Source organism: Solea senegalensis, linkage group LG21 (assembly GCF_019176455.1).
Source record: "Solea senegalensis isolate Sse05_10M linkage group LG21, IFAPA_SoseM_1, whole genome shotgun sequence".
NCBI lineage: Eukaryota > Metazoa > Chordata > Actinopteri > Pleuronectiformes > Soleidae > Solea > Solea senegalensis.
In genome coordinates this window covers 16959250-16970921 of record NC_058040.1, presented here as the reverse complement: position 1 = coordinate 16970921, position 11672 = coordinate 16959250, and the positions used below count along the sequence as shown (strand labels likewise).

Genomic DNA, 11672 nt, shown 5'->3' with positions numbered 1-11672 from the left:
GGAAACAGCCAGTTAAGCATTTATTCTCCTGGAACCTCATTCTTCATCATGTTCGAGGAAAATTAGACTCAGTGCCGGGTAACGTGGGACTGTCTCCTGGACTGGTATGAGGTTTTTTTTTAAAGAGTCCAGGACAGAACAGCTCACTCCTCACTACACCATTAAACAGTGTTTTCCACTTGTAGGCATTTTCTTTCACACAATCACTCACAGAGAAAAGAGCTTCACGTTTTAACGACTTTCCACTCTTTATTTCTCCTTTAATTGCTTCCAGACTGGGAACAAATTGTCTGAAAGAATCCTGTACATTGATCAGCTGTAACCTGTTTATTGTTGTGCCCGTCATAATAAATATTGCTCCATTAAACGTCACTTACTGCCTGGAAACACATATACAGTAAACCTTATACAAATTCAGAGCAACAGACATTTAAGTATAACTTATATAATAATTTAATTGATTATACATGTATGATTGTAAAACTATTGTTTGTGTGTTACATGTGAATGTGTTTTTAAAGCAACTTTTGGGGGAGAACTTGCAATTTTGTTGTATTAAGTATATACAATGGCAATAAAGGAGATCATTAATTATTAATTAAGATATTATTAGGAATTTGATGGGTTTTAGTCATTATTATATATTGTGTTCATAGAAAGGTAAAACCATTGGAACATTTTCAGCAAACAACATTTATTTACAGTTATTTACAACTTCTTACAGTTTAAAAAATCATTTTGTGAATAAAAACCCAAAGTGACCTGCTTTGTCAAATTGAAAAAAACAAAATGGGCCTATCATGTATTTTGTCCATTAATAATATAAATATTTGTCCAAACTAAGTTGTTTCTTTTTGTGGTTGTGAATGAGTGGTCATGTGTCATGTGAGACGCAGAACATCGGGGGTCAGACACTGGTCTCAATATGAGGCAACACCTTGGAGCTCATCATACGGGACAGGAGTCTGTGCTGCTTATGATACCTGACACACACGTGAGAACACACACAAGAACACGTGTCAGAACACACACAAGAACAAACACAAGAGAACACACAAGAACACACACGCCAATCCAGCAAAAGGTAATTTGACAAATTGGCGCCATCGTCTGGCCCGAATATGTTACTGTTGACATGAAGCACATGTGATATACAGGTGAATAAAACATGCAAATACAAGGTATACTGTATAAAACTTTGATGACATTTCATGTCACAGTTCTATCCTTTAAAAGACTTCAAAAGTAACTGAAGCACAGATGTTCTTGAACCAAGTATGTGTGGAATGTGACACTTACTTCTCTACGACCCTCTGGATCTCTCTGTGCTCCTCCTCTCTGAGTTTCAGTAGAATCTGCTCCAGGATCGGAAGCTCCAGGTTCAGATACTGGGCTACCTGACAGTCAGAGAGGGAGAGGAATGGTGAAAAAGAAACTTGACAGCAACTTTAAAGTACGCTAGACTGTTCCTACTTGTAAATGCAGCATTTTTCATTTACCAAATAATAAGTCTGGTCTGGCTCAGGACGTGTTTATTTGCTTTTACAATACGAGGAAATGTCAATTACATTTTTATTCAAGACTCTTTCTTGATAGAGAAAATAATGAAATTGAAAGTGGCCCCTGAGCCGCGAGTTTGAGACCTCTGGACTATAACTTTCAAGTTGTTTTACAAGACTCATAACACAATTGTATATGAAGAAACAGTCCGTCACTATCTGTGATATCTTAAATGTCAGGTCTTTATATCACTAATCGTGACAAAAGAAGATTTCATGTGTACCTAATAAAGTGGCCCCTGAGCATATATATATATATATATGTATTATATATATATATATGTATTGTTCCGTGCGTCAGGAGGACGGACAATCGCACTCACGTCGTTGCTGACTTCCCGTTCGTCCATGTCCATCAGAAAGATCTTCATGATGTCATCAGAGGGTCCCTGCAGTATTCGCTCCCACAGAGGCTGATCTCTGTTACCCAGCTTCTTCTTTTCTGGAGAACACACATCATGTCAGTGCAGTGGAGCATTTTGTGTTGAATTCCCTGTGTTTAACTGTAAAAACAGAAATAATAAGTAAAAAACACATACCTCCACTCTGGTGAACACAGTAGAGCGAAAACTCCTGCGGGTCGTTCTCTATCTGTGTGATGGAAAGACATCAGTATATTAGTGCAGGGTTAGGTCATATTAAGTCCACCTTAATGATAGATTATATCACCTATAACAATCTCAATATGACTAGCTGTAGGGCTGCAACGATCAATCAATTCCAAAATTAATCGTCATTTGACAACCCATCAATCGTGTTTTTTTGTTTCTTTGCTAAATACCACGAAAACGGCAACAAGACAGAACGACAAAACGACACATTTGAGAATCTCGTCATCAATATTCGACAGATTTATTGATTATGAGAATAACCATCTGTTATCATCTCTTTTCCTCTTCATGGCAACATAGTTGTAGTTCATGTGCTACTGAAGAAGAAACTAGAACTAGGGATTGAGATCGTTAACTGTTTACTGATGTTATAGATCAAGACAGTAGAAGTAGAAGCTTGTTTTCCATTAGACTTCTTTTTGCAACCAGTAGAGTCGCCCTCTGGTGGCTATTCAGTATATTCTTACTTCCAGGTGGGCCTCATCCAGCAAACCGGATGTCGACTTTTTATACACAGTGTCTGGATACAGTAGATTATGGAAGAGGATATGAATTTATTTGGAAACAAAATTAATCTGGCCCCAATCCTCTTTTTTTAAAAAGGATTTAAAATGATTGCAGCCATTGTACCATACGTGCTCTTAATCTGACCTTGAACTTGTTCAGTAGCTCTTCAATGACCTGGTTTGTGTTCATCCTGCTGGAGATACGAACTTTAGTCGCGGTACCGAAGGACGGAGTGAAGATTGAGGTCTGGAGCAAAAAAAAGGATTCAGTGATTGTATGGAAAGCAAAAGAGCGGGTTGTTTGGTTTTGATGTAGAATGATTAAAAAGAAGATTAACGGAGGAGTTTCTACCTTGTAGTTGTAGAAGTGTCCGTTGATAGAGAAGCGATGCTGTCTCTCCTTCTCTCTCTGCGCGGCCGTCTTCCCTCTGCCTCTCCTCTTGACCAGTGAGGCGTCGCTCATGCAGCGGAACAGGTTGGACTCGTCCTCCAGCTCTGCGTTCTTCTGCCTCACGGGACGCAGCGTGGTGGTCTCGTAAACGACGGGGCCTTTTGGAGTGTGAGGGAGTGTGAGACACACATCCACGCTCGTCTTCAGTCGATATTATGAATGAATTAAGGTTGAATTAAATGTTTAATAAGCGATTAAACACCTGGCAGAGGACAGGCGACGGCGGTTTCCTGTGCCGTCTCAGAGATCTCGTCGATCTGGTGAAGGTCGGCGTATTCTCCCCACCGTGTCATTCCCCTGCAGAGGCAGAGAGAAGACACACAACACTCACATTTAAATGATAACAATGAGCTTTTGGTACAAAGGATAAAGAAACACGAGGAAACTGTTGCTCAAGCGGAGATTAGAGGTCACCGTGGGGCAGGACCCCTTACTTTGCTGCTTTATGTCATCAAAAAAAAAAGTTAATAATATTTGGGACTGAAATGAAAGATAATGCAGAGAAACACAAAAGCCATTGTTGACTTGAGTTCATTTTTGTTGCCAAGCATCTGCACACAATCATCTCTGTAAAAAAAAAAAAGGCAAATGTGTTGGAAATACACTGGCGAAGTAGAACAATGGGAAACTGTTGTGTCCTGATTCACTTTCACTATCACAGCTGCAACTGTCTAATCGATCAGTCACATGACAGTGAGCATGAGAACGAGGAAGAAATGTGACGGAAGTGACTCTGAACGTGGCACGGCTGCTGGTGAAAGAGGGAACGTGCTGGTTAACTGGGATTTTCACACGAAGAAAACGACTGCGGAACACACAACACACTCAACTTTAAATCAGAATAAAACGAGAACAAAAACACACTAAAGAACAGACAGAACAGCATTGAAGTGGACTTAGAAAGTACGTGTATGGTAGTTAAAGCTCATTTGAGGACTTTATCTGGAAATGTGGTAACAGCAGAACCGGCTGTGACTGTGGTGCACTGCAAAAATTGAGTTTCAACAAAGAGTAAAATATGCTTTGTTTCTTTTTCTTTTTTGCCTAAAAAGAAAACAATAAGAAGAAATATGATATAATTTTATCTTACTAAGGTATTACTAAGATAATTACATAAATGCATGATGATTGAATGAGTGTGGGGTTAAATGAATGAATGAATGGATATGTATATGTTTATTACTTATTATTTTATTTTATTCATGGGTCCACATCCTGACGGTGCACTTGCATTTCATTGTATATTCTTACAGTGACAATAAAGTATCTCATCTAATCTAATCTGATCATAAAAGGCAAATGAGCTGCAGTGTGTAACTATGTGAAGACTTTATCTGGAAGTAAATAGCACTCATTTTTCTGCCTAAAAATAAAAGCACGTTTTTTAAGAAGAAATGTGATATAATTTTGTCTTACTGAGAAATTACAGTACAACTTTTTTTAATTCTGGCCAGTTTTGTCCAGTTTTTGGTCAGTTTTTCCTCATTTTAAGACACATGTACAGTGACTGCAGCCTTATAAGCTAGTGTTAAGAATTCTAGCCCAGCAAAATTAGCAGATTCTTTTTCTTAAAACTTAAAAAGAAAATTTAAATCAGTTTAAGAATATTTGACTTATTTTTCAGAAGGTTTTTTTGTTTGTGCAGCATGCAGAATGTATTTAAAACAAAACAAACGTGTCTCAAAAAACTGATCGACTTCCTCGTCACATGACCTCAGGATTTACAGTACAGGTGTGTTGTTGAAGAAAACAAGTGCACCCAACCTCTTGTTTTCAAGTGGACTGACTGGACTGAGTGGACCGGCGGGGTCAGGTGGGATCAGAGGGACAATCGCAGGGACGAAGGGAAGCATCTGTTTGTCGTCCTGTATTTTCAGCCTGATCGGCCTCCGTACGCCCCAGCAGATATTCAGGAACCCTTCCACGACCACCTCCCCATCAGCTGCCTGTTACAGAGACACAAGCACACGCACCTGCGCGCTTTAGTCCAAGTTACGACAAACATCCAAACACAGTGACCAGGAGATAGCGTCCGTCATGTTTCTGAATGTTCTTACCTGACAGAAACCGAGGTGCAGCTGCGTCTGGTCCTTCAGGAAGCAGTTGTAGGTGTTGAGCAGTGAGAGGAACTCTGCTCTAAAACCACACAAACACACACAGCGTGAAAACACGGCACACAACTCATGACTCATGTGGGATAAAAAGTAAAGATTTGCTCTCAACAGAGACTTGGACCACACAACATATTTATTATTACGTATTTATTATTTATTATTTGATTTAATATATGGGTCGGCATACTGACGGGTGCGGCGGAAGTTTGTTGTATGTTCTTAAAATGACAATAAAGTAACTAATCTAATCTAATCTGATCAGATCATAAAAGGCAAATGACCATTTAAAGCTGATTGATTGAGTCTTTTAATTAAGTCTCTGTCTTTCTCGCTACAGCAGTGTTTTGTTTTCGTGTCTGTGGAGACACGGCGGTGAAACGAGCGTTGACGGACAACTTTAGGTTGAGGAATTAACTCCAGGTCTATGAAAAAAAGAGTGAGGTATAGTGATGTACCGGAAAGAGAACGATTGGAATATTCTCCGTTTTTGATATTAATAGAGTTATTCTTCTGTTATTATCCTGACGTATACATCATTCCATATCAAAACAAACACTTTAACTTCAGAAATTCAGTGAAATGTCATCAGAACTATCTTCATTGTGATATCCTGATGGAATATAATGTTATAATGTCAAGATCTCACCTGTTATTTACTTGGTGTAAATAAAGTGACTCACCTGGACAGTGTCCTTCCGTCTCCTGCTCGGATCACTGGCCGCAGAGCTGCTGCGTTCATCTCTGTTTTCATCAGCTACTGCAGAGAGAGTGACACAGATCTCATTATAACAAAAGTACACATGGTTCATCTTCAGATTGGAGCCTCAGATTATGCAGCTAAGACTAGAAAATAAGGACACTTGACGAGGATTATGTCAAACATGAACCACGCTGCACGTCCTCCTAAAGAAACAGAATAGAAATCCTACCTTCAGTAACATGGTGACTTAAATGGCTGATTCTGTCTCTTTGTCTGTGTCTTTCTTCTGTCTGCGCTTTAAATATCTCTTTCCAGTCTCTCTCTCTCTTTCTCTGAAGTTTCTGTGTTATATTTATCCCTCTCTCTCTCCCTCTCTCTGTGTGTAGCCATGCTTTTACTCTCTCACTTTCTTTTTTTTCTTTTCTGTGCCTGCCTCCAAGAGATTTAATAACAGTACTCCACCCAGTAACCAGTGATGACAGTGTGTGTGTGTGTGTGTGTGTGTGTGTGGACGCGGCCATTTGTTTATCCGTCGGTCTGTTGTTGAGGCAGAGATTTCCACGTGGCTTTTCTCTCTCTCTCTCTCCTTCTCTTTCAAATTCCTGTAAAAAATTTCCTTGACTCTTCCTGGAATATTATACACATCACATCACACATGACAGCCGCAGCAGCAGCAGCAGCAGCAGCCGCAGCAGCAGCAGCAGCCGCAGCAGCAGCAGCAGCAGTCATGTGTCCTCTCTTTCACTCCTTCTTTGTGTCTCAGCCTGTTTTGCCGTCTCTGAGAAATATCTCAGGTATTCTGCAGCAGCTTCACCACTCCCTGTAATGATTGACGGCTCACATTTAAACAAAAGGGACAAAACCAGGGAAAAAAAAAAACCCTACATTTTAAAGGGACAATCCACAATTTTACATGTGCTTATTTTTTTTTTTAGCTAAATGCCACATTATTTATGGGAAATCTGACGTTGCTGCACTGGTCTTTCTTGCAAAAGCACAACTGCACTGCTGCATATCCAGAGGTGAAATCATGGCACGTGAAATGCTGACTCAGCACCTGTGACTATCAAAAACCCACGTCGTAATGTCTGATATGATGATGATGATGCTGGAGGTACAATGTTTTGAAACGTGACCTGGCTGCGACTGATCGTTTGCTGGTAGGTATCGTTTCTTTCTTCAGCTTCTTCCTTCTTCGTGTCTGAAATGATATGCTACGCTTACTTTTTGCGTTTCCATTAAACGAATCAAAACCAAACTTAAATCCCGGGCAGACCTGAGTGAAATGACAGGTTACCCCAAATAAGCCGGCATGACCCCGGGGGGGGCAGCATATAAGAAATTAAATACAACCCCCTAGTGGCTTGGGGGGGATCTCACAGGTAAGACACATGGTGGATGTCTATTAACAAGGCTGGAAATTAACCACATAAATTAGAATAATCTCAATGTGCACCCTTTCTCATCTGTAAATCTGGTTGTGTATGTACAGTATCACTCCCAGCTCTACATGTGTGTGTTATAGTGGCAGAATAAAGTCAGATTGTGTTGCTTTTATTACTTCACTTTGTGCTTTTCAAGCCTCAACATGTTTCTTTTTTCAGAGCCTGCGAGCAAATACATCACACCTGAGTGTGTGTGTGTGTGTGTGTGTGTGTGTGATTTATAAATCACTGTCACACGAGAAAGTCAACATCAAAGGAGAACCATACAGTAAAAGAGAAGTGCTGATCAACGGTCGACGTGACACAGACAGGTCGGGTTTTTGCCTGCGCGAGGGTTCATAAACACAGCTGCAGTCGCCTTAAGTCGGAGTTAAGTTAACCGAGGTGTTAAACGCTTTCCTGCGACGCTGCCAACTGCTTCTGAAACAAGTGGAAACATTAGAGGAGAGAAGCAGCTGAGCTGGTGACAGAAATGAATAAAAAGAAACTGATGAAATATGGAAAATGGACAGAGGATGATGAGGATTTAACAGCTCTCATCAGGCGACATTGCAAGTACACACAATTATTTGATTTATTAGGGAATGAGAAATATGACAGCTATCAACCTTGACACAAAAACCATTCAATTTTAGTTAAATCCATCATTAACATACTGAACTATAATGTGGTTAATGTTCTCTTCTCAAAATATTGCTGCTGCAGAGACAGTTTACAAGGTTTTTCCCAAAAAGTAAAGTTGTTCATTCCATTGAAACAGCTTCCTTATGGTATACGATATGTCTTTTGATGCAAATATAGTATCAGATCTGTCTGTTTGTTAGTTATTATAATGTTATGTTAGCACATTTTTAGCAATTACTGAACTGAACAAGCCATGCATCAAAGTCAAAAGTGGAATTAAACAATTTTTTTTATCCTCTACAATATTGATAACTGTTGTAATTTACAGCCTGTATTCCTGTTTTTTTTAATTGTTTACTTCCATAAAACAAGTCTTCGTGATTTTTGTTTTTTTTATATATATATATTATTGTGGGTATATAATATAGGTTATAGCTATATGGCTAGGTTTCTACGACACCTTCCCTCATGTCACTTCATTTTCTTGTCATTTTCTCTGTAAAGACACCTGTAAGACCATATGAGGTGGAGCGGCACAGACCACACTCAAACAGGGGGAGGGGTTTATACATGAATACTATACATACACAGTGATATCCAAGCTTTAACGTCAACTATGAGCCAGAAAATCTTAGCCAGAGGGAGAAACAGCCAAGGTACACAACGACACACCCTGTTTCTCACTTTACCTTTTTTCTTTTTAATTATTATTATTATTATTGTTATTATCACTTCCCTCCTCTTCTTTTTTTTTCTTTCTTTCTCTCCAACTCCACTCATTCTCACTTCTGTGATTTATTTAATATTCTTTTACCGGCTCAGTATGTGACACTTGCCTCTAACATGCACAGATTTGACCTGGTCGTGTAATTCTGTTTCCGGATGTTTCTCAAGTTATTAAAACGTGATAATGCTGTTAAGATTATGGCTGTGTGAGTGCAGTCATTATAGATTATAATCTCATATGCTACAAAGAAACCTAGAGAAAACGACTCAGTTATTCTGTAATGAAAAGTATCAGGAAATATCCTTTTTGTGTCATTGAATACAAACATTTCCACTGAACTGGTGGATGTTGTCGTTCCATTTGCTTTTAGTTTCACTTCAAAAAACACAAAACATGAAATGTAAAGAGATCAGGGATCAGATTTAGTCCTACCTGACCAGCCGGTCTCATGATCTTCTAACAAATAAAGTTGGTTCACTCCATGTTTGAGGTTTTGTGCCTCGTGTGTGTGTGTCTATGTGTAGGTGTGTGCGTGTGTTCAGTCCAGAGTGCGGTGATGAGTGTGTGTGTGTGTGTGTGTGTGTGAGGAGGTGAACCCACAGCAGCTGGTTAATTATTGCAGGACACGTTGAGACAGCATGGAGAGGGAGGAGCCGACTGACACCAGATATGACTCGTCTCCTCAGCCTCTGTGTGTGTGTGTGTGTGTGTGTGTGTCCAGAGGGAGAGAATGAACAAAAAAGAAGTGGGAGAGCAGAAACTCTCGACTATTACTATTCCTGGAATACTGCTACTTTATACTATACCACTAAATCATACTGTATAAAATACCACTATAAAATTCAATACTACATTATATTACATTATATTATAGTGACATTTTAACTGGGTAGCCACAATTCATAGCTGGATCTGCCAGAGTTCAGCTGCTATATTTATATACGAGAACACAATAGAGAGGAATCGTCTTACATTTATTATATATCAAACTCTTGTCTTGACATGTGAAGTTTGGGACAAATATGAATATTTACCGCCTGGTTATTGAACACTTTAACATAAAAATGTTAACATTGGAACCGCAATGTTTGAAATTGATCAATTTTTAAAGTTATTTCCACCCGGGAAGTCGCGTGTCAACATCTTCTCCCAACTTCTCACTGGAAATCACGACACGAGGGTGCGTTCGTGTGCATTTTGCACGTTAGACACTCGCATTTAACGTAATTCCTATAGCATGTGAAGACAGCATCAGTAGTAGACCTTAGAAATACAAACATTTGCCAGATTTCCTGTTTAGTTTATAGCTCCAAGATGCTTTTTGTCAATGTTTTTGGCCTATAGGCACCTTCCAAAGTTCATACGCATTAATGTTTTCCCCAGCAGACATTAATAATTACAATACCTTTGCATAAAACCCATTAAATGTATAATTTTTCATGCCAAAAACAATGTGAAAAGATGGCAAATAAGAAGAATTTCCTGGAAATGTGTTTGTTTTGTTTGCTGCTTCTGCCAAACCCCCCCAAAGCCCAGATTTTAAGTACGGCAGCTAACGAGTTAATGAGGAGCAGGTGGAGGTGGACGACGTGGGCGAGTCATGTGACCGGAAAGGTGGGGAGGGCTGGAATTACAACGGTGAGTGTGTGTGTGTGTGTGTGTGATGAAGCAGGGTGTGAAATATAAAACAAATATAGAGTGAGACAGAGAGTTAATGAACATGTAAACTCTTTAAACTCTTCTCAAATAACGTGAATTATGCAACTGCACTGCAAACACTTCACTTCAGTGCTTTGTTCACAGGTTCAGGGTCAAGACTCACTGAGGTGCAATTCCCGCCTGAGGCACAAGAGGGAGCCAGAGGATCAGGGTGAAGGAATCAGGGATAATGTTGCTGAGTCAGTGAATCATGACAAAATAATACTTCTTTTTTCCTTCCTTCTTATGTGTGATTCATACTCTCCTGTACTGTATTGAAATTTAAACACATGTATACGTAAATGAAAATAAAAAAACACAAACAGAAGATTCCACTTTATTACTTCACCGTGCAAGTGTGATGGGAACAGAGCACCATCTAGTGGCGGAGACAGCTAACACCAGACACTGTCGCTGGACTAACGTACTGTGTATCACAAAAGAAACAACAACCTGCCAGCTGCACGTGTCCCAGCACAAAGACCACAACACCTATAAATATCACTGCCACACGTGGTAAAAATGTCATTTTTGAGTTCGATTTTTAGCTTTTTTGGGGTGGAGGGGTGGGGGTCAGGGGTCAACCTTGATTAAAAACAAACAAACGAAAACAAAGTGGCAGGTGAACGACAATAGCCGGCTCCATCCAAAGCAGAATGGATAAGGGGCAAATCGTCTGAAATGCCATTCCTTTCCTAAAATAAAACAGGAAGGCGAGCAGGCGACAGGTGGACACAAAGGCCGTCTCCTGGACTCTCTCTGTCTCTCTCTCTGCCTCTGTGTGTCTCTCTCTTTCTGAACTGTCAGTCATTCCATACATACTGTGCATTTACTGTGAATGTCAATCACATGCAGTTCAATGTGATCCACTGCATTTGTACAGAATGAGACTATTGTCCCATGTATTTTGAATGGGTGCTTTTAAAGTGTCATTTTTTTTTATCATATAGTGGACATTGCAGTGTCTATAAAATACACTGTACACACTGCACTGTAACACAAATGAATGCATGTTACTCTGTTTGTTGTCACTTCACTGACACAAATATAATTGATCTCTCCTGATATGACAATAAAAAGCTGAATATTGAATAATACAGACGTTTCAGTGAAGATAAAAGTGACAGTGCATCTGATTAGTTCAGCAATGGAGCCTTTGGAGGCTGGAGTGTATAAAAACCTGGGTGAATGTACATGGGGACAGAGAGCAGCTGCCACTGTCCATCATAAAGTTAAC

At 39.7% G+C, this 11672-nt stretch overlaps 1 protein-coding gene across 3 annotated transcripts; it reads right to left on the bottom strand.

Annotated features, from left to right (window-relative positions):
• Nucleotides 1-231: 231 nt before the first annotated feature.
• On the bottom strand, nucleotides 232-9286 carry rassf6 (Ras association domain family member 6). 3 transcript variants are annotated; one of them, XM_044053568.1, is made up of 11 exons: nucleotides 9170-9286; nucleotides 5922-5998; nucleotides 5185-5263; nucleotides 4892-5073; nucleotides 3330-3424; nucleotides 3029-3225; nucleotides 2822-2923; nucleotides 2099-2150; nucleotides 1883-2001; nucleotides 1300-1397; nucleotides 232-983 (listed from the first exon to the last, which is right to left on the bottom strand). In XM_044053568.1, the coding sequence occupies exons 2-11, from the start codon at nucleotides 5990-5992 to the stop codon at nucleotides 908-910; spliced, it is 1071 nt and encodes a 356-aa protein (XP_043909503.1). In that variant the 5' UTR covers nucleotides 5993-5998; nucleotides 9170-9286; the 3' UTR covers nucleotides 232-907. The 3 variants fall into 3 exon arrangements, with proteins under 3 accessions (XP_043909503.1, XP_043909502.1, XP_043909504.1); XM_044053567.1 differs by having other exon boundaries at nucleotides 5922-5995; XM_044053569.1 differs by lacking the exon at nucleotides 9170-9286 and adding an exon at nucleotides 6171-6301.
• Nucleotides 9287-11672: the final 2386 nt, after the last annotated feature.